Source organism: Trachypithecus francoisi, unplaced genomic scaffold, assembly GCF_009764315.1.
Source record: "Trachypithecus francoisi isolate TF-2019V2 unplaced genomic scaffold, Tfra_2.0 Lachesis_group15, whole genome shotgun sequence".
Taxonomy (NCBI): Eukaryota; Metazoa; Chordata; class Mammalia; order Primates; family Cercopithecidae; genus Trachypithecus; species Trachypithecus francoisi.
Window position 1 is genome coordinate 66,789,909 of NW_022681460.1, and position 23,910 is coordinate 66,813,818.

The window sequence follows — 23,910 nt, forward strand, 5'->3', positions numbered from 1 at the left end:
CCAAAAAAAGTCCAGGACCAGATGGATTCACAGCTGAATTCTACCAGAGGTACAAGGTGGAGCTGGTACCATTCCTTCTGAAACTATTTCAATCAATAGAAAAAGAGGGAATCCTCCCTAACTCTTTTTATGAGGCCAACATCATCCTGATACCAAAGCCTGGCAGAGACACAACAAAAAGAGAGAATTTTAGACCAATATCCCTGATGAACATCGATGCAAAAATCCTCAATAAAATACTGGCAAACCGGATTCAGCAGCACATCAAAAAGCTTATCCACCATGATCAAGTGGGCTTCATCCCTGGGATGCAAGGCTGGTTCAACATTCGCAAATCAATAAACGTAATCCAGCATATAAACAGAACCAAAGACAAGAACCACATGATTATCTCAATAGATGCAGAAAAGGCTTTTGACAAAATTCAACAGCCCTTTATGCTAAAAACGCTCAATAAATTTGGTATTGATGGAACGTACCTCAAAATAATAAGAGCTATTTATGACAAACCCACAGCTAATATCATACTGAATGGGCAAAAACTGGAAAAATTCCCTTTGAAAACTGGCACAAGACAGGGATGCCCTCTCTCACCACTCCTATTCAACATAGTGTTGGAAGTTCTGGCTAGGGCAATCAGGCAAGAGAAAGAAATCAAGGGTATCCAGTTAGGAAAAGAAGAAGTCAAATTGTCCCTGTTTGCAGATGACATGATTGTATATTTAGAAAACCCCATTGTCTCAGCCCAAAATCTGCTTAAGCTGATAAGCAACTTCAGCAAAGTCTCAGGATACAAAATGAATGTGCAAAAATCACAAGCATTCTTATACACCAGTAACAGACAAGCAGAGAGCCAAATCAGGAATCAACTTCCATTCACAATTGCTTCAAAGAGAATAAAATACCTAGGAATCCAGCTTACAAGGGATGTAAAGGACCTCTTCAAGGAGAACTACAAACCACTGCTCAGTGAAATCAAAGAGGACACAAACAAATGGAAGAACATACCATGCTCATGGATAGGAAGAATCAATATCGTGAAAATGGCCATACTGCCCAAGGTGATTTATAGATTCAATGCCATCCCCATCAAGCTACCAATGACTTTCTTCACAGAATTGGAAAAAACGGCTTTAAAGTTCATATGGAACCAAAAAAGAGCCCGCATTGCCAAGACAATCCTAAGTCAAAAGGACAAAGCTGGAGGCGTCACGCTACCTGACTTCAAACTATACTACAAGGCTACAGTAACCAAAACAGCATGGTACTGGTACCACAACAGAGATATAGACCAATGGAACAGAACAGAATCCTCAGAAATAATACCACACATCTACAGCCATCTCATCTTTGACAAACCTGAGAGAAACAAGAAATGGGGAAAGGATTCCCTATTTAATAAATGGTGCTGGGAAAATTGGCTAGCCATAAGTAGAAAGCTGAAACTGGATCCTTTCCTTACCCCTTATATGAAAATTAATTCAAGATGGATTAGGGACTTAAATGTTAGACCTAATACCATAAAAACCCTAGAAGAAAATCTAGGTAGTACCATTCAGGACATAGGCATGGGCAAGGACTTCATGTCTAAAACACCAAAAGCAACGGCAGCAAAAGCAAAAATGACACATGGGATCTAATTAAACTAAAGAGCTTTTGCACAGCTAAAGAAACTACCATCAGAGTGAACAGGCAACCTACAGAATGGGAAAAAATTTTTGCAACCTACTCATCTGACAAAGGGCTAATATCCAGAATCTACCAAGAACTCAAACAAATATACAAGAAAAAAGCAAACAACCCCATCAAAAAGTGGGGAAAGGATATGAACAGACATTTCTCAAAAGAAGACATCCATACAGCCAACAGACACATGAAAAAATGCTCGTCATCACTGGCCATCAGAGAAATGCAAATCAAAACCACAATGAGATACCATCTCACACCAGTTAGAATGGCAATCATTAAGAAGTCAGGAAACAACAGGTGTTGGAGAGGATGTGGAGAAATAGGAACACTTTTACACTGTTGGTGGGATTGTAAACTAGTTCAACCATTATGGAAAACAGTATGGCGATTCCTCAAGGATCTAGAACTAGATGTACCATATGACCCAGCCATCCCACTACTGGGTATATACCCAAAGGATTATAAATTACTCTACTACAAAGAGACATGCACACGTGTGTTTATTGCGGCACTATTCACAATAGCAAAGACTTGGAATCAACCCAAATGTCCATCTGTGACAGACTGGATTAAGAAAATGTGGTACATATACACCATGGAATACTATGCAGCCATCAAAAAGGATGAGTTTGCGTCCTTTGTAGGGACATGGATGCAGCTGGAAACCATCATTCTTAGCAAACTATCACAAGAAGAGAAAACCAAACACCGCATGTTCTCACTCATAGGTGGGAACTGAACAATGAGATCACTTGGACTCGGGAAGGGGAACATCACACACTGGGGCCTATCATGGGGAGGGGGGAGGAGGGAGGGATTGCATTGGGGAGTTATACATGATATAAACGTCATGCACATGTACCCTAGAACTTAAAGTATAATAAAAAAAAAAAAAAAAAAAAAAAGAAATGCACATGCTCAGCTCCCACCCCACACCCACTGAATCAGACACTCTGGGGCCTGGGCCCAGCAATCTGTGTTTTAATAAGCCTCCAGGTACTGTCGATGCAAGCTAAAGTTTGAGAATACTGGCTTAGTCAAAGAACCTGGGATGGAAGCCAGAAGACCTGATTCAGATTCCAGTTCTGGATTCCATGGTCTAATTCAGTGAAATTTAATGAATAGTCATGATGTGCCTCTATGCATTGAGGCTAATGCAAGAATGTGAGGATACTGAGATGAGGTAGACACTGTCCTTATCCCCAGAGAGAACATAATCCTCTATATTATTTTGCTCCTTTAGAATAGAGGCTATTTTTGTTGTTGTTGTTCTTGCTTTGTTTCGTATTTGTATTTCTACTGCCTGCAGCATCACAGTCATTCAATAAACAGGTGGTGGATCAAGTGGTAGAACCATCCGATGACTGTGATAAATACTGCTGTACCACTCATCAATAATTTTAATGTTCCTGCAGTCCAGTTAATGGCAGCCACCCTTGATTTAATGTTTATCACATGTCAGTGTCAAGTGCTCATCATACATCAGCTCATTCAATCATTTTAGGCTTCCTGTGCTGTAGGCAGTATTTTTAGTTCCACCCTGCACATCAGAAACTGAGGCTCAAAATATTAAGTAATTCATCCAATGTCACACAGCTAGAAAGTGGCAGTGCCAGTGTTGAATCCAGAAATACCTTCTTCCAAAGTTCATGCTCATGAATTTGGGGGTGGTCTAAACAGACTTTGGAGCTGATTTGGTTTGAATCTGTGTCCCCATCCAAATCTCATGTCTAATTGTAATCTCCAGTGTTGGAAGGGCCCCGTGGGAGGAGACTGGATCATGGGGGTGGTTTCTCAGGGTTTGGCACCATCCCTCTTGGTGCTGTTGTGGCGACAGTGAGTTCCTGTGAAAGCTGGTTGTTTAAAAGTGTGTGGTACCTCCCCCCATTTCTCTTGTTCCTGCGCTGGCCATGTAAGATGTGCCTGCTTCCTCTCTGCCTTCCACCATGATTGAAAGTTTTGTGAAGCCTCCCCAGAAGCCGAGCAGATGCCAGTATCATGTTTCCTGTACAGCCTGTGGTACTGTGAGCCAATTAAACCTCTTTTCTTTATAAATTACCTAGTCTCGGGTGTTTCTTTATAGCAATGCAGGAATGGACTAATACGAGAGTAAATTTCCCCAAAGCCTCTAAAGTTGGTGGTTCATTATCTTCTCACTGTATATTTACAACTGCATTTTGTAGGCATCACCTTAAGTGGCCAAAGACCAAGAAAACAGTTAAGTATAGGGAGAGTTAGAGTGCCTGTATATATACTTTAGGATTTCACCGGCCAGAAAGAACATTCTTGAAGTGACAGATAGAGGGTTGTCAACTTCTTATTTTGCCAAGCACAACCCCTTCCCAAGTACTGATCAACTATCCCCATCATTTCCTAGAAGGAAAAAAAAATGATGTCAAAAAAGTACAAAGGACATATGGTTAGAATAAAAGATAATTGATTGCATTGCATGTATTTTCTTATACACAATGATCAATTTGTTCTAGTTTGCTCATTTTTTAGTAGATTAGCATTCCGTTTTCATTGAGCTCAAAGTAAACAGTGTTAGGGAAACTATACTAAAGGATTATTCTGCCCCTTAAGTCAGACAAAACTGCTTACAGGAAAAACAAAAGTGGACTCACAGGCCAGGCCAGTGCAGCCTTGAGGGGGTATTGGCAGGGCCTCGAGTGGAGTATCCCAACCCAGTTAGGCTGGAGAGAACAGGACAGATGTGAGTCTAGCTCCAAATCCCGAAGGCAAGGGGAGGCCGGGTGTGGCTATCACACTGTGGGCCAGCATCGATGCCAAGGCAAATGAAAATGAGGTGCAAACAGGAGACGCTGCCAGAGGTCTGAAATCAGTCTCAGGTTCCAATGCCTGGGCAGCTACAGCCACTGATTCAACAATGGCTCCTTTTCCCTGTCATCTGGGCTATCATCATGCTCTTCTGCCTCCTCCTTGTTAGAAGTTAAACATCAATTTCACATCTGTCATCTACTGCTTCTTGTGAATGATTCATGTCCAGGAGAGATTTGTTCCTGCTTGTTGGAGGCTGTAAGTATGACAAAAGACAAAGGGGACTTATATCACAAGCAAAGACCTTACCTTACTAGGAGGTGGTCCATGGTCATCCAAGTAAGTGGAATTTCCTAGAAAATAAAGAAAAAAGTTGATGAATCCATTTTTTAAACCCCAGATGAATTTAGTGTAAAGTTATTGAACATAAGCATTCTAGTTATACAGTATTTCTACTCAGACAACAGTACCAAGGAAAAATGGGCAATTAATCACTGGTTTGACTGGATTTTGCTGATATTACCATGTTTGATTAATAGTTTCAGCTGTCACAAACATTCTACACACATGGGTATGTATGCACACAAACATACATAACACACACAGTAACACGCACCATTATTCCTCACCCATTGTCTGTTGAGTTTAGCTTAGACTACTGATACTCAAATGTTACTGTACATGAGAATTACCCACAGGGCTTGTTAAAACAAGACTGCCCAGCCCCAGTCTGAGAACGTGCATTTCTAACCAGTTCCCAAGAGATGCTGATGCTGCCGGTCCTGAACCCCATACCCTCTTTCTCCAATTTGTCTTAAAATTGTCCGTTTCTCTTCTCTCCTCAGGATAGCCTGCTTCTGGAGCTTGATTTGTTTTCACTAATAGCCATTTACTGGCATGTGTGTATGCAGAGTACACGGCTATTGTTTCCTGATGAATAGAAGACTCACGGGGATTTGGAAGGGAATTAAAGTTTACTGACTTCCTTTCAGTAGCAGGTAGTCTGCTAAGTGCTTTACAGGTATTTATCTATTTAATGCACATACCAGAGGTGGATTAGAAGTATCCCCTTTTATCAGAGGAAGAACAGAGGCCTGGAGAAACTCAGTAACCTGCGCACAGTCACACAGCTGGCAAACTGCAGAGAGGAGAGAAGACTGGTTTTTCCAGAGCATGTTCAGGCATCCACCCATCTGAAAAGCCTACCTAGAGTCCTTCCTGCCATCTCAGGCTTCTGTGTGGGGCAGGCACTGTAAACATTACCATCTGGAGACATTTGATCACCTGGGGAGCCAATGATGCAATCAGTATAATCGGAGGTGCCTACCCAAGAGGGGTAACTCTTGTGAGTCTAGGGAAAATCATCTCACCAGAAAAGCAAAAATGACCAAACGAGCTAATGGAATGAAATGTAGAAAATCATGGAACCATAAGAAAACCTCCAGAGAACAGTAGATGATTGGGGAATAAGATCAGTGTCTTACTTTGAGTGGATGAAAGGTGCTTTTGACAGCAGAGAGCAAAAATGACTCAAGAAACTGGACTAAAAAGGAGGAAACAGAGTTTAAGCCAGGGACAGTTGAACTGGGGAAATGAAACCAAACATAATAAATAAGCGGGTTCTGGCTTATAGGTTTTTCCATACTGAGTCATCATCCATCCCCTTTTCTTTGTCATCTTCTGATTTATAGCTCACTTGGTGTTCACAATGGTCATTTGTATATAGTAAAGGAACATCAGGGTCCAGTTTTAGTGTATAAGACACTCAAACACAAACACCTGGCATGCCCATGATTGGCCTATTTTAGGGCCCTTTTAAATGTGAACATGATGAACAATTTGTTAATTAATGTACTGAACACTCCACGGGGAACGTGCATGAATAGGATGTAAGATCTATGTCGGACTTAGTAAAGAGGTTACATGTGTCAAAGAACTCAGAAAAATAGCTGCCTGTGCTTGGAGAACTATTTAGAAATATTCTACCACTGTGCAGCTGGTGTGGCTGCCTGGAGCTTCCATCTGCTCAGCATGGGAATATGTCTTCCCCAGGGGAAGCATGAGAAATGCCAGCACACACCAGCATGTTCTCCAGGAATCAATCTCAAGGATCAAAGACAGCCTCGACAACTAAATATTTCTAAAATACTAAAAGTTTCCATAAGAACTGAAGTTCCTAAAGACTCCTAAAAAAAGAATGATTTAAATGCCTGATTCATACCTCAAATTCCAGGTTCGGGTACCTACTAACTCCTTGGCACCTCAGCTTGGATGTCTAAAGGCATTTCACACTTCACCTGTTCAAAACAGAACCCTATTTGCTCCAATTCCATCCCCCAAATTTCTGCCTCCACTGTCTTCCTTATTGGGTTATACAACATATCCCTTCCTCCAAAAGTGTCCCATTTTTCAGGCCAAAGACCAAGAGTCATTCTTTTTTTTTTTGAGACGGAGTCTTGCTGTGTCGCCCAGGCTGGAGTGCAGTGGCGTGATTTCGGCTCACTGCAAGCTCCGCCTCCCGGGTTCACGCCATTCTCCCGCCTCTGCCTCCGAGTAGCTGGGACTACAGGCGCCCGCCACCACGCCCGGCTAGTTTTTTGTATTTTTAGTAGAGACGGGGTTTCCCCATGTTAGCCAGGATGGTCTTGATCTCCTGACCTTGTGATCCACCCGCCTCAGCCTCCCAAAGTGCTGGGATTACAGGCTTGAGCCACTGCGCCCAGCCAAGAGTCATTCTTGATCCATCTTTTACCCCCATGCTGTACATACCAACCCAAAGACAAGTCCTATTGGCTTGGCTTTCAAAATATAACTCAAATCTGACCACTTCTCACCAGCCCCTCTGGGCCATATAAGAGATGCCCTGTATCTCTATCACTAATTTCCTCTCTTACTCATATAGCAACCAGAGAGATCTTTCATCCTTATCTACTAGATCATGGTAGCCCTCTGCTTAAACTCAATTTCTCTACACACACACGAGTCAGCTCCTTACCATGGTCTGTAAGGCCCTGCACAGCCAGGCCCCACCTCCCCCTCCATGCACCACCAGCCACCACAGCCTTCTCTGTGGTTCAGAGCACTCCAGCCTCTTGTTAATGAGGTGCCTTTTGAACTGGCTCGATCCTCTTCCAGAAAAGCTCTTCCCCACCCTCTTCATTCAGTCTCTGTTCAAATGGAACTTCTTCATCGATGCTCACTCTGAATACCCTGTCTAAAATAGCACACTTAATTTACTTGTTTACTGTCTCTTTCAGCCAGTGTACAAGCTTTATGAGAACAGAGACTTGTGTGACCTGTTCATTGCTTTAGTTCCTAGAACAGAGCCTAGAAAATAGTAGGTACTTAGTATTCACTTAATGAATGATATACCACATTAACTAACTCTTTACACCAAAACCTTAGCAATGGCTTGTAAGAAGGAACTATTATTAGTACATTAGCCCAGTTTGCTCTTTAGCCAAAGGGCCTGCAATTTTTGTTTGTTTGTTTGTTTCTGAGATGGTGTCTCACTTTGTTGCCCAGGCTGGAGTGCAGTGGCACGATCTCCGCTCACTGCAACCTCTGCCTCCCGGTTCAAGCGATTCTCCTGCTTCTGCCTCCCGAGTAGCTGGGATTACAGGCATGCACCACCACATCCAGCTAATTTTTTGCATTTTTAGTAGAGACAGGGTTTCTCCATGTTGGCCAGGCTGGTCTTGAACTCCCGACCTCAAGTGATCTGTCCACCTCAACCTCCCAAAGTGCTGGGATTATAGGCGTGAGCCACTGCGCCTGGCCCAATGTTTTTAACAAGTGAACAGAAGTACTAATCATGAAGTTTTGGAGAAAAGACCTATCTTACAGGACACACATTTTGCAGAAGTCCACCTCATAATTTATCCCGTTATAACTCAATGCCTTGACTTAGCTATCTGTATGATACTGGGTCATTTTCTTAATCTCTCTGTATCTATCTCTTTTTGTGTAAATGAAGAGAATGTTGGTATCCACGTCATAGACATACATGGTGTGGGATTAAGTAGAATAATGCATACAGAGCACCTAAGTCAGGATCAAGCACCAAGTAAGCCCTTGGTAAAAGTTAAGTATTGGGATTGTTGTTACTGTCATTGTCTATTCAACCTTAGTGGAAACAGGAAGTCCAGTCCATAAAGCTTCTACATAGATGTGTAGAATACTCAATGTTTCCATAAGAACTGATGTTCCTAAAAACTCCTAAAAAGAACAATTTATATGCCTGATTGTTTCATCAAACTCCAAGCTTGGGTACCCATTAACTCCTTAGCTCCTCAGTTTGGATGTCTAACTGCATCTCACACTTCCTTCTAGACAATCCTTCTTACTACCTTCCACATGGTATTGGTCTAAGTCCTATGGCAAACTTTTGACTCAACAGTTAAATTCTTTGTTAGTTCTAAATGTGAGAAATACTGAAACTAAGAGAACAGTGTATCAGAGCCAAATGGTCAATCCTATCTCTTTTCTATTCAATGACTTTGGTTTTAAGGACACTGGCTTCGTAGCTATCTTAACAGTTAGGTCTACACTAAATTCTTTCCCTGGTAGAGTTAAGCATTACCTCAAAATTGAGACGCGCTGACACGCATGACAGAAGCTCCTAAGCATGGTAACAAGAGATGTGGGCAATGTGGGCTGCACTAGTTCTCCACCTCCTCATTAGGCATTCTCTCATCTACATATTCAGTCAGTATTTACAGAGCTCCTCCTATTCTGTAGAAGGACCTAGAAACCAAGTAAGAAATGAAAATCCTATTTTTTGCCACTGGATTGTATAACAACCTTTATTGAGTGTTTACTACTTGGCAGGCACTTTATAAAGATCATTTTATCTCATCCTCACAAGCACCCCTCAAGGTAATATTAGTTAAGCATCTTACCCACATCGCCAGTAAACAAACAGCAGAATTCAAACCCATACAGGCTGACTACTGTTGATACCTCCAGCTCCATAAAATGCAAAAATATTCTAATACAATTAGTCATTTTCTTATCTTTCCCCTTTCTTCTTTCTTGCCTTTCCATCCTTCTACCTTCCTCCTCCCCCACGCCTTCAGTATAGAAGACTTTCATAATCAGATGTCACATCACAGAAATGAGACAACTCTCTCTCTCTTTTTTTTTTCTTTTTTTTGAGATGGAGTTTTGCTCATTGCCCAGGCTGGAGGGTAACGGCGCAATCTCGGCTCACTGCAACCTCCGCCTTCCAAGTTCAAGAGATTCTCCTGCCTTAGCCTCCCGAGTACCCGGCATTACAGGCACCCTCCACCACGCCCAGCTAATTTTTGTATTTTTAGTAGTGACGGGGTTTCACCATGTTGGCCAGGATGGTCTCAAACTCCTGACCTCAGGTGATCCACCCACCTCGACCTCCCAAAGTGCTAGAATTGCAGGTGTGAGCCACCGTGCCCAACCAGAAATGAGACAACTCTCTTTAGTGCTTCTTTCTGTGCAGAGAAAGGAACGGGGGTCCTCAGTGTTGGCACCTGGACCGTGGGCCCTGTTATCTCACCAGCAGATTACTGTGCTCCCACGGTTTCTTAGAACTCAGAGTCTCTAAATGCTTTGCCCTGACAAGAGAGGTATAGAAAGGGGAAAAGCAAAGTTGCATAGATACAAGGTATTTATTTAGCTGGAGACAGCAAGTTTCTCTTCTTCTAGCGTATAACTATTTTATTATTTGATATTTAGGTAGAGCTTTTCATCCTAGGATTTTACGCTTTCATCAGAGAGCAAAGTCAACAAAACTGTCAGAATTTTAAAAAATGAAGTTGGTAACTTGCTCCCTGTGGAGATCAAAGGATGAGTGCTGTTATCAAAATGAGCTTTCCTGGAGAGGCTCCCAGGGATCAAAGGAGCTTCTGGCTGCTTTGCCTTGTCAAGGAGTCTATGGTGGGTGTTAAGTTGTGGGGATGGAAGGGCAGCCCCAAACCCTCCAGGCCTTTGAGCATGGAGCTCAAGATCTAAATTCGGGGAAGGGAAGAAAAGGCAGAAGTGGGCTGGCAAGGGTCTGGACCAAGACAGAGGACAAACATGCTCCTGACACCCTCCTCCACATGTCCTGTGTACACCCACCCAGGACACCCCAGGCTCAGCACTCTGCCAGGCAGAACATTCTTATTTTCAAAGGCCTCTATGGGTAAATCAGTTCATTTCTTTCTGGAAAGTAACCTATACCTTTAGAGCTTTGATTCCAGCCTTGTTTTCATGGCTCAAGTCCCTCCATTGAGGATCATGAATTACAGTGTCTTGTCAAGTGGGGAAAAACTTCACACATTCCCATTCTTATCATCAGCCAAACTTTCTGAGTTTGTAACCTAACTGCCAAGAAATCACTAGTGAGGGCTGGCCATAGACCTTAACCTCTTAGAGAAACTTAAGCTTATCCAGGCCTCTCAGGTAAGTGGAGGAGACAAAGGGTGGCTTTGACACCCTACTCCATCCCTGGGAACTCCATGCTGCTGCTCTATACCTTGCAGATGGTGGTGGTTACATGAGTCCATACATTGATAGAGGAATACACCAAAACCAACTACACTACACTAATGGTTTAATTTTTCTTTCTTTCTTTTTCTTTTTGTTTTTTGAGACGGCGTCTGGCTCTGTCGCCCAGACTGGAATACAGTGGCAGGCTCGCCACTCACTGCAAGCTCTGCCTCCCCAGTTCAATCATTCTCCTGCCTCAGCCTCCTGAGTAGCTGGGACTACAGGCGCCCACCACCACGCCCAGCTAATTTTTTGTATTTTTAGTAGAGACGGGGTTTCACCATGTTAGCCAGGATGGCCCTGATCTCCTGACCTCATGATCCGCCCACCCTGGCCTCCCAAAGTGTGAGGATTATAGGTGTGAGCCACTGCGCCCAGCCTAATATGTTTTTTAAATGACCTGACTAGAAGGCAAGTGATCTCAGACTTTGCAACCAGCTAAATTATAACACAATCTAAATTTCACCTTACCCATCTAGCCCTTCATGATGGAGCCCTCCCAGGGAGGTTATAAATGTAACATGAGGGATCACACGGAAAGGTGCAAAGGTGTTAAATCCAAGTACACAGGAGTTAGTTGGTACACTTGGAGGACTTTGTATGTACTACCAGAGTCTCTGCATGGCAGTATGTTATTAAGGTCTCTCTACTTTGGCAGTTTTATAAACTATTTTTAGCAAAGATGCATTTCAAGAAACTCATGTGAAGTCTGATTCTAGGAATTAGGAGGCCAGGATTTATAACTTAGAATCTGAAGATCACTGTTTACCATATTACACCTAGGTCTCAGCTGGCAGAACCAAGGCATGTTTGCCATCCAAGACCACCTAAGTCTTCTATGACAAGACGATGGATATGAAAAGTCAGAGATCTGGCGGGGCGCAGTGGCTCATGCCTATAATCCCAGCCCTTTGAGAGGCCGAGGTGGGTGGATCACCTGAGGTCAGGAGTTTGACACCAGCCAGGCCAACATGGCGAAACTCCATCTCCACTAAAAATACAAAACTTAGCTGAGCCTGGTGGTGGGTGCCTGCAATCCCAGCTACTCGGGCGGCTGAGGTGGGAGAATTACTTGAAGCCGGGAGGCAGAGGTTGCAGTGAGCCGAGATCGTGCCACTGCATACCAGCCTGGGTCACAGAGCAAGACCTTTTCTTGAGCAATAAAAGTCAGATATCTTGCACCTAGACAAACAGGTTAAACTTCACCTCTGTAGTAGAGAATGCCCCAGACAGGATTCCACTCTGAATACACTGCTGTACCTCCTCAAGGTTTTCCAAGTACACATCGGTGAAAATGAAATAAGATGACAGGTTATTGTAAGGAATGCATGAGAATACTTTTGCTCTATGAAAAATGCTCAGAACAACATCAGCACATGATAGGCACCTAGTAACTGTTCACTAGCTGCACTACTACAAGTAGCAATAGCGGTACTAGAGCCGCCTTCACTGTCTCATCATCTTCTCACTTAAGGTTTAGCCCTCCCTGCACATTCTACTCGCCAGCTTTTAAGAAATGTTGCTGTCAGGGCCCAGCCTTAGCGATTCTGACTTTAATTATTCTGGAACAAGTCCATGGTATTTGGTATTTTTAAAGTTCCTCACATAATTCTACTGTCTAGCCAAGGTTGAGAGCCATTGAGTTGCAAAACACAAATTCATGTACTTCATAATCCAGGCTGAATCCCACTTTCCAGAAGTAAAACCTAACAGATTTTACTGAGGCTCATCTTCATCTCAGGCCACCTCCATCATTTCTGGTGGGAGATTATACAAAACAAGCTTCTTGTCAAAAGAGAATGCTGATGGAGCGTGGATGATCACAGAACTCCCTGTGACAGGGGATGGTGATCAAGCAGTTCTGGTCAGCACCTGCTCCAAGGGGATGCAAGGAAATTGGAAAGGGCCAGGCCTAGCTCACGGGTTGCCTGGGAGTGGGCTGGAACAGGGCACCTCCAGGCATAGAGCTTATCCCCTGAACCATATGGGAGCCTAAACCTTTCTGGGGCCGTAAAGATCTTTTCAAGAATACATTTCAGAGCTTATAATTTCAGAACATATTGTTCCTGAAAACAATGTATTGTTCTGTTGAACCGCTTGTTTTATGGGTAAAAAGAGGAACTAAGAGCATCACCCTCTTATCTGTCCAGAGTTTCTCTGGGTCCCACTTGACTTAAACCACCAGGGGATATTCTGTCAGTCCTGGAGACACTCATACATGATCCCCACACTCATACATAATCTCCACATCCATACATAATCCCCACATTCATACACAATCCCCATACTCATACAAGATCCCCCGCACTCATAGGCACTCATACACTATCCCTGCACTCATACACGACACCCCCGCACTCATATAGGATCCCCCAACTCATACACGATCCCAGCACTCATACACTATCCCCCGCACTCATACACGATCCGCGCACTCATACACGATGCCCCCCATTCATACACGATCCCCGCACTCATACACGATTCCCGCACTCATACAGGATCCCCCCACACTCACACACGACCCCCTGCGCTCATACACGATCCCCCGCGCTCATACACGATCCCCCGCGCTCATACACGATCCCCCGCACTCATACATGATCCCCTCACACTCATACACGATCTCCCCCACTCATACATAATCCCCATACTCATACATAATCCCCGCACTCATACACGATCCCCTGCACTCATATACGATCCCTGCACTCATACATGATCCCCTCACACTCATATACGACCTCCCCCCACGTTCATACACGATCCCCCCACTCATACACCATCCTCCATGCACTCATACACGATCCCCGCACTCATACAGGATCCCCCGCACTCATACATGATCTCCCCGCACTCACACACGATCCCCGCACTCATACACGATTCCCCCGCACTCATATACGATCCCCCCGCACTCATATACGATTTCCGTGCTCATACACAATCCCCCCACACTCATACACGACCCCCCGCACTCATACACGACCCCCTGCACTCATACACGACCCCCGTACTCATACACGACCCCTCATACATGACGCCCCCACTCATACACGATCACTGCACTCATACATGACGCCCCCACTCAAACATGATCTCCCCACTCACACACAACCCCCCCACTCATACATGACCCCCCACATTCATACATGATCCCCACACACTTCACGGGCCCACAGGATCCAAAAGTAAGAGAGCTCTGGAAAATCTGAAGCAAAGATACCCTCTGGTCTCATCCCTGAAAGGCACCCCCTCTTTTCAGGCTGTAGGACTGGGATGGAAAGGAGATAAGGAAACGTGGTCAGCACAGAGGAGCCCAATGCCATGCCCATGTGAATCCAATAAAGAACAACAACAACAAAACGAATAAAGAAGAAATTGTTAGAATTGTTGACAAGAGGAAGGACTATGAAATGAATGATCAGGGTGCCGTGTATTTTAAATAGCCACAATCACGCTTATGTAAGCGGGATGGTGAAAAGGAGCCACAGGGGAATCACTTAATGGATTCAGTAGAATTGACTAGTGACAAAGAACATGGCCCAGGGGTTGTAGAGTCAATCCTGCAGGCTCCAGAATCAAATGACCTGGGTTCAGATCTCAGACCTGCCCTCTACTAGCCAAGTGACTTTGGAAATATCACTTAATTTTCTTGATGTTTAATGACCCCATTTACAACTTGAGGACATTAAGTCACAGAGGTAAGATAATTAAATATATTGATACAGTTTTGGATGTCCCCTCCAAGTCTCATGTTGAGATATAATCCTCAGTGTTGGAGGTGGGGCCTGGTGGGAGGTGTTTGTGTCATGAAGGTGGATCCCTCATGGCTTGGTGCTGTCCTTGTGGTCATGAGTTCTTGCGAGATCTGATTGTTTACAAGTGTGTGGCACCTCCCCCATTCTCTCTCTTGTTTCCACTCCTGTCTCATCCTGTGAGACCCCTGCTTTTCCTTCGCCTTCTGCCATGCATGTAAGCTTCCTGAGGCCTCCTCGGAAGCAGATGCCAGCACTATACTTTCTGTACAGCCTACAGAACCACGAACCAATTAAACCTCCTTTCTTTATAAATTACCTAGTCTCCAGTATTTTTTTACAGCAATGCAAGAACGGCTTAACACATATATTTAATGTAAATTTAAATTTAAAATCAAATGTAAATTAGATGTATTAAATGTGTGCAGCACTTATCACGCTGCCTGTCCAGGATATAGTAAATGCTCAATAAATGGTCGTTACTTCCTCATCTTATATTACCAAATTTTATCAGTCATATTTAGTTTTCTTGTTTGTTTGTTTTTTTGAGGCGGAGTCTCGCTCTGTCGCCAAAGTGTGAGTGCAGCGGTGCAATCTCGGCTCACTGCAAACTCCGCCTCCCAGATTCAAGCAGTTCTCCTGCCTCAGCCTCCCGAGTATCTGGGACTCCAGATGCGTGCCACCACATATAGCTAATTTTTGTATTTTCAGTAGAGATGGGGTTTCACTATGTTGGCCAGGCTGGGCTTGAACTCCCTGACCTCAGGTGATCCGCCTGCCTCAGTGTCCCAAAATGCTGGGATTACAGGCATGAGCCACCGTGCCCAGCCAGTTATACTTAGTTTTATAATTCTATTTATTATTCACAAAATCAAAAGGAATCCTGAGGTCAGGGAATAGTTTATTGTATAAAGGATGAATATTAATATAAAATAATTATTAGATATTTTCTATTACTTTCCAATACTGTCTTGATGTATCTTCTAAAATATACAAAATTTTGTTTCCAATTATCTGAACTATAATGTGCAAATGAATTTCCAGAACCTCAGGGGCTATAATTTATTCTTGACTCTGAAGCCTTGCATTAGTAGATCTATTTTAGTCTGAATTGGTCTCTGAAGAACACAATGTTTTAATTCTAGATCACCTTATGGAAACTATAATATGCATTAGTGTCAATGTCAAAGAAGTTGCCGTGACACTGTGTCAATTTTGATCAAGCACAAGCAATTCTTCTGAGAATCTTTCTTCCACAGGTCCTTTTCAAATCATAATCATAAGCAATTTAAATTATTTCCCTTTTATTCAGAAGCAGCCATTTCCCACAGGATTCCGGTTACCTATGACATGATCATGTGTCGGCATGTCGCCCATGGAGTCCGAGCCTTGGTAAGACACTGTTAACGAAGCAGTCACTGTTGAAGGCAATGCTGCAACCCCAGCTTTGTCCCTGCCAACAAATTATGCTAATGCCACACTTTCCACCATTAAACCATGGGTTGCATTTCTCTAAGAGGTAGCTGTCAGCACACTCCAGCCGTTGCTGACAATGAGGAGTTTGTGTGCTGCATAACTGTCTCCAGCAGCTCCACTGTTTATAACTAACGCAGCCCCAAAACACTGTGAGGAAGGAAAATTGCTGGCACAGCTTTATTTAAGCCTCAATAAAATTATTTTCCACTGAATTAAAACAAATGGCTTTATTAGCAATCAATATTTAAATATTTTTACAAAAACATCTGCTTAAAAAAATCTTGAATGCTCACCCAACTGGTTAACAAAGGCAAACATATCCCAAAAATACTTTCTTGATCTTAAATGTGAAAAATGAGCGTTTCAGACACTGAAAAATAATATCCTAATTAAAATGCTATCAATTATGATTCAGAAAGTCATTCCATTTCTAATTAAACTTAAAAGCAAATGAATGCTCTTCCCTTACTATTTCAGGCTCAAAAACACTGCCTTGTTTTATAACACATCTTTTTTTTCCATTAAATCTGAATATACATTTTAGGATGTCAAGGGTAAATTTGTAGAAGGAAATTACTTTCAGAATCAAATGATTAGTGCACTGTTGTCATAATAACAACCAAAATATAAATATGTATAATTTCCAAATTAGCTCAGGAATTCATCATAATGTTATATGATCTTATGCAGGTAGAAATGGCGTACCAAAGAGAGATGGAATCACTTAAGGTTTTTGTTTCATTCCATTTGAAGTAATTGCTACAGTCAACTGATCCCACCTGTGGAAAGCCAATGCACCTGCTAACGCAGCAGCCCCAGCCCTGCACATGGCAAGCCTCTAACCAGCAGCCGGGTAGGTCCTCTTCTGTCCTCTTCTATCTAGATGTCATGTGGCTGCCACAAGGATTGACACTTTCCATCATGCGCTTATTGCACGAAACACCCTTGATTACAGTGCAGGTAAGGTGAAGATGACTAAGAATCTACCCTGGGAGAAAGAAAACAAGACAAGGCTGAAAATAGCAGCATCCTCATTCTCATCATCAGTGGTCAGCACTGATGCTGTTCTCAGCACTGTGCAAAGCACTCTCCGGACCTCATTCTATGGCAACCTAGGAGGCAAGAACCCCAGTTTACAATAAAAGCAGCTCAGGAAGGTGAGGTGACCTGCACCACGTCAGGCAGCTAATCAGCAGGAGCTCCTGGGTTTGACACCAGCAGCCTGACTCTGAAGCCCTGTTGCACACCCACACATTCCCTGCATTGCTCAGATTCCCATCTGGGAGCCACAGCAGGCTTGTGAGATCTTCATCCCTTTGAGGTGATCTGTCTAGGGCTGCTCAGGGGTGGCCTAAGCAGAGTGGGGTCTTAGCTCTGGGAGCAACATCCAGCACCCCCCAGTTAGACGTGTACTTCAGGCAGAGTGTCGCTCGCCCATTGAGGACAAAGGGCTGCTGAAGAGCCTCATCACCTGGGAACCCAAGGAGCCAGCACAGTACTCAGCAGGGTGAAAATATGGGTTGGAGAGGGACAAGTGAGACGGGGGCCCCCATCTCGCAGCCACTCAGAGCCTCTGGCTATCTCCTGTCTGCTTCTAGCTGATGTGTTCTTTTCCTGGTCCCGGTTAGCTACAAGGTGGCTACTCTGCAAGGGTGTGCCCATTCTGCAGAGTCACCATTACTTTGAAATACTTGATATAAAAAGTAATCTTGAATTAGAAATCCATTCACATTATTGCAAGAAATTTCAGCATTACATTTGTCAGCAACAGAAAAGGAAACTCTGCTTGATTATTTAAATATAATTTCAGTTGATGGGAATTTTTGAAGAGTGGTTGTGATAAGCTGAACAATGATTCCCCGAAAGTTGTCCTCGTCCTTATCTCTAAAACCTGTGAGTCTGTTACTTTACGTGGCAAAAGAGACCACGAGTCAAAGAATGCAGGCAGCTTCCAGGATGCTGGAAGATCTAGATTACTTGGGAGAACCAGTGTAATCACAGTGTCCATGTCAGAGCCAGGCAAGACGGTCAGAGTGGGAGGAGGAGATGTGACGTTGGAGTGACGTGTTTTGCAGATGGAGTAAAGGGCCATGAGTCAGGGAATGCAGACAGCTTCTAGGAACTGGAAGAGGCAAGAAAACAAATTCTTGCCTAGCGCCTCCAGAAGGAACACAGCCCTACTGACATCTCAATCCAGCCCATTAAAACCCAGTTCAGACGAACTGGAAGATAATTATTGTGTGTTATTTTAAGCCACTACATTTATGGTAAGTTGTTACAGCAGCAATAGGAAGTTAACAGTTGTGAAAATTATTTTTTATTCTTTGTCACTTCTTTATATGAACAAAATTTCTTGTAAGTGGTGACTCAAGAATGTGAAGAAACATTTATCCGAAAGGCTCATCTGAGAACTGAATGAAGCATTTCAAGTTGGAAATCTGAAGAGAGGTCATCACTCTATTCAATTATAAACTGATACATTTTTTATTTGGAGGTTTCCTACAACTTCAAAATTTAATATCTTCCCTAATATTTTGTATTTTGTTTTACTAATAATTACATAATAAAATGTGGTGAAAGTTTTCATCAAGCCTCATATAGACACCATCATCTCACCAGTTTACTTCAGTGTACCATCAAAATATTATCATTTTTAAGTATTCCATGATTTGAAAAGTTTTGATGTATTGCTTTACTTAACAAATATATAGAACATCAACAAATAAGAGTGTTGTCTTTGAAAAGAGGCTTTAATCCAACCAAACTGCCATGGTGCTAAGCCTGATTTTCTCTCAAGCTTTGTTACCACAGTCAGTACATTTCACCCGCCCCACAAGTGTGCACATGTGTGTGCATGCACACACACACACACACAATTTCAAAACAGAAAAATAACCATAGATATAGTACACCACACCCCTCAAGTTACAGAGGAAATAATCAAATCAATGAAAGGTTAAGTAATTCAGCTAAGACACATGGCTAGTTAGTAGTGAAGGTTAAGAACAGTCCCAGGTGCTTGCTCACTCCACAGCATGACAACTTTACTACCTGCCATTTTTGACCCTAAGTAGTAACAATTTTCAAGCTTAATTACTTAGCTTACTCACCAAACTTGAATTGGAGAGAGTGGATTTCTCTTATGCAATGAAATTCTTTCTCTAAGGACACACATATATCCTCATTGAGAGAACCTTCCTAAAAGCTTCAAGCATTGAAGTCAATCTCCAAAAGCAATACTCCAAGTGTCCTGCATGTGGCTGCAGGCAGTTTACAGCCTCCCAAGGTTACTACACTAATGTAGATGTTCATGCTTTAGCATGTTTGTTGTAAAGAAGTAATACTTGTGAATATCAATTTCAGTAAATAACTCAAACATATAGGAGACCAGGCCTGTGCAACAATGTGAGTGAAATGCTAGCTGTCTGGGAAAGTATAAAGGCAGTGTGACAGGTGACAGGTAGAAATCAGGGGCAGGACTGTAACTACTGCAGCCATCTAAGATTTACTGAAAATCTCTATGCTGGGCATTGTGCTAGATCCTGGAGATACAGTCTTAGTTTGCACTGCTGTTAACAAATTGCCACAGACTAGGTGACTAGGTGGCTTAAATAGCAAACATTTAGTTCTCACAGTTCTGGAGGCAGGAAGTCTAAGTTCAGGGTGCCGACATGCTCAAGTTCTGGTGACAGCCCTCATCCTGACTGTGTCGTCACATGACAGAAAGAGACAGAGAGAGAGAGAGAGAGAGAGAGAGAGAGAGAGAGAGAGAGAGAGAGAGAATGCTCTGCTGTCTCCTTCTTCCTTATAAGGCCCCAATCCCATCATGGCGGCCCTACCCTCAAACCTAATCACCTCCCATAGGTCCCACCTCCAAATATCATCATACTGGGGGTTAGGGCTTCAATTTATAGATTTCAGAGGGACACAGCCATTGAATCCATAGTATTGTCTCTCAGAAGTCTGCAGAAAAAGAGGTGACAGACATTAAACAAAGGATGATAAAATAAATATTGATTTCTGATTGTGATGAGTCTTACAAAGAGTAAATACAGAGTGATGCATGTGAGAAGGAACAACAGAGGCCCCGAACTCCAGGAAGAGCAGAAGAGAGGGTGAGAGCATCCCAGGAGATGGTGGGCAGCCTGCACTGGGCCCCAGGTCAGGAGGGAACAGGCCGCTGTGAATAACCAAGAGAAGTAAATGCCTCCTATGAAGGGTGAGAGTCTCAGTGTCCTCCTGACACCTGGGGTTAATGGGAGAGGCTGCCTGGATGATGCGGCACTCCACTGTGGTGAGTCAGGGACAGCTCCATGTAAAGGGAGTCTCCCCAGCTGTATCTGGAAGAAAAGAGGGACAGTAACAGCAAGAGAAGGGCAGGCACACCTGGCCAGGGCACCATGCACCTGCAGCGGGGTGTGGCACTGGGAAGAGGGCAGGACATCTGCATACCCAGGGGATTGCTGGATGGCGAGTCTAAGTTAAAGATGTGTTTATGACCTGAAACCAAAATCAGAAGAGGTAGTCTCATTCAAGAGGCAAATGGAAGTCCTTGCAAAGATGCCAAAGGGATTGGGGCACATCTGAACTGAGTTTACATGTATGCAGAACTTTAATGTTATCACGCATCATCTTGGCAGCCCGCCCATCAACCCGAGGGGTCAGGAGGGCACTGAGACTCAGCCATATGACCTTCACAGGAAAGGAAGCTGAGCCCAGGTCATATGGCTGGGTGGAGTGAGAGCTGGGTTCCGACTGGGTTCAAGTCCCACTCCAGGGCAGTATGAACAGCAAGGCAATGGGTAGACTGGTTTCCTGCTGCCATCGTGTGTGTGTGTGTGTGTGTGTGTGTATGTGTGTGTGTGTGTGAAACATTACCACTGTGAAGCTGTAGGAAAGGTAAACCCAGAATCCAATAGAAGTAGTCTGTGAGGACTAAGTAGGCCTTGGTGACTTTCTATGAATGAAATAATTCTTGCTGGGTTATGGGTCACGTGCATGAAGGTTGATGTCAATGGACACATAATTTTAAATGGGTAAAATAAAATTGTGCTTCCAGCTCTGCCTCCTGTTTGATGGGTTTCTGGCCCATGGCCTGGTGTGGCTGGTCATGACTGTGTCTTTCACATTTTAAATGGATCAGTCCTATGTTTGACAGAGAAATGATTAGTCACTTGCCAATTCTTCTCATGCTTTAGGGAAATGGGTAAGAGGAACATTCTACCGGATGTTTCAAATAAACTGCATTAAAATGATATGCATGTGAACAAGAGACTTGAAGAGTTGCTCATAAACGCTGATGCTGATTTAGGAAGTATGTGGATGAAATGGGTTTGATGCCAATGTCAGTCTTATGCAGATGTTGTGGGACAGATAGAACCATCCCATCTGGGATTATGCTTTCCTGTAAACTTTCAAGTAACACAAGGAAAGGATCATAGTTTCTTCTTTGTTAGGCCTTCAAATATAAAAGGTTTTTAATAGCGCAGCAGAAATTATTGAAGTCACTTGGAAAGGTAATCCTCACAAAATTAACTAGCAATCTAACACATGAGCCTGATGGTGTCTATTAAAAGGAAGTAAGCTTTAATAAATTCATCACTCTCCTTTTCCTATCATCTCTCTAGTTCTATTTCATGCCAGCTTTAATAGGATTTAGGTGAAATTTTGTGGTTCACAGAACTATAATATAATATAAGAAGATAAACAAGGATTCTCATACCTCCATATGTTACTCTGAATGATTAGATAAACATAACACCAAATAAAAAAAAACACACCAAAGCCAAACAAATAGGTGCCTTAACATCAGAAATTCCTTGCCAAAGATGAGCAGAAGGCACAAGGGAAAGAACGCAGGGGAAAGAACGTGAGTGTGGCAGCCAACAGCCCAAGGTAGTGATCTACTTATTGGACGTAACCTTGGCAAGGTCTTACAGTTTCTGAGTTTAAGTTTCCCCACAGGTAAAGCAGGAAGAATAAAACTTACCTCATAAGGCTGGGGTGTGTGGAATGGGGAGTGGTTAAAATCATCATTTATAAACTACCTGGCATACAAACAAAAAGTATAACTCTCACGATATTATATTTAAAATAGAGCCTATTTAAGAACATGGTGCATTAAGTAAAACATCTTCCAAGTAGTCACATACATAAACATCAGTCTGGCACTGAAAGATGTAGCCCTTGTTATGCTCTTAGAATGGCCTGTCACAGTCTTCCTGCACATTTTTCAGGATTCATGATGAGTGGTTATACCTGGGCATAAATTAATGTAATTTTTAAAACCCTGACAGGGTTTGGATATTCCTACACTTGTAGTATGATTCTGAAAGATAAAGTGTACTGTGGCTTATAAATACTCCTTAGCACTTACTAGATTAGTTTCTTTTCTAGAGAAGTCTTAGTCCTACCTTTCAACAAAATGAGTTGGGAAATCCTTTCTAAAAGCCTGGTTGTTTTGAACTGCTCATAAATCTAGAAATATTCATGGTCTTTTCAAAGACAAAGTGAGTCACTCACTTTTGAATCACTGAGTTTGAGGGTTGATGCAGATTACAGGGCTTGAAAGCAAAGGCCAGCACTAGCTCTGTTGGACAAAATCAGAGTTCATCTTTGCATAAAAACAAACATCAAGTTTTCTGATTTTCAGGAAACTAATAGAGAAAACACATTTGTGAATTCCAAATATATCCAAGCCTACTTAACATCAACTTACTTGTTGGAAAATGCTTCTTAATAAAACAATTTTTCTCCAACAGCAGAAAACATCAATCGAGTGAGTCTATCTTCACTAAAAATAAAGTCATTATCATGGTGCAAAAGGCAGCAGCAGCTCATCAGAAGACAGAGCTTTTGGTCTAAGGAGTGGCCTGACATGGAGTGGGGCCTCAGATCACAGTGTCTTTGCAGGGGACGTGATCATGCCAGGACTGCTCATCAGTGGTGAGCTCATCAGTGATAAGCAGTCTCTGACTGAGACATTAAGAAGATTACTGTGTTGGATGGAGGGAGGCACAGGGTGACTTTCCAACCTTACTTCCAGTTCTCAGATTCAGGGACTTCCTGAAGATCCCTTAAAGCAACAAGCAAAGCAAACTGCTTATCTTTTAAAAATCACCTTATTTATCATGTAGATTTCAATCCTACAAATAAGTGTGTATTAGTCTGTTCTCATGATGCTGATAAAGACATACCTGAGACTGGGTAATTTATAAAGAAAAAGAGGTTTAATAGACTCACAGTTTCACATGGCTGGGGAGGCCTCACAATCATGGCAGAAGGTGAAAGGCACGTCTTACATGGTGGCAGACGAGAGAATGAGAGCCAAGTGAAAGGGGTTTCCCTTTATAAAACCACCAGATCTCGTGAGACCTATTCACTACCACGAGAACAGTATGGGGGAACTGCCCCCGTGATTCAATTATCTCCCACCAGGTCTGTCCCACCCGATCTCAAGATGAGATTTGGAGGGGGACACAGCCAAACCATATCAAAGTATGAATAATAAATATCAAGAAGAAGGATATTAATGATATCAAGAAGACATTTTAACATGGGTATAACTCTTTATAAAGAGTCGGTACTATAGCACAGAATTTTACAAATAAAATGGCTTTCAAAAATACACACATACATACATATATATGTGTGTGTCTGTATCTATCTATCTATCTATCTATCTATCTATCTATCTATCTAT

The 23,910-nt window shown here is 42.8% G+C and overlaps 1 protein-coding gene across 3 annotated transcripts in view; it reads right to left on the reverse strand.

The window, feature by feature from the left end:
- The window catches only part of UST (uronyl 2-sulfotransferase), a 336,463-nt gene that overhangs the window by 191,274 nt on the left and 121,279 nt on the right, over nucleotides 1-23,910 (reverse strand). For 2 of the 3 annotated variants that reach the window (XM_033235124.1, XM_033235125.1), the window contains exon 2: nucleotides 4,777-4,820. In XM_033235124.1, coding sequence (XP_033091015.1) covers nucleotides 4,777-4,820 — 44 coding nt within the window. Of the gene's footprint in view, nucleotides 1-4,776; nucleotides 4,821-17,006; nucleotides 17,154-23,910 lie in introns of those variants that run through there. The other variant, XM_033235126.1, reaches the window with a different exon arrangement.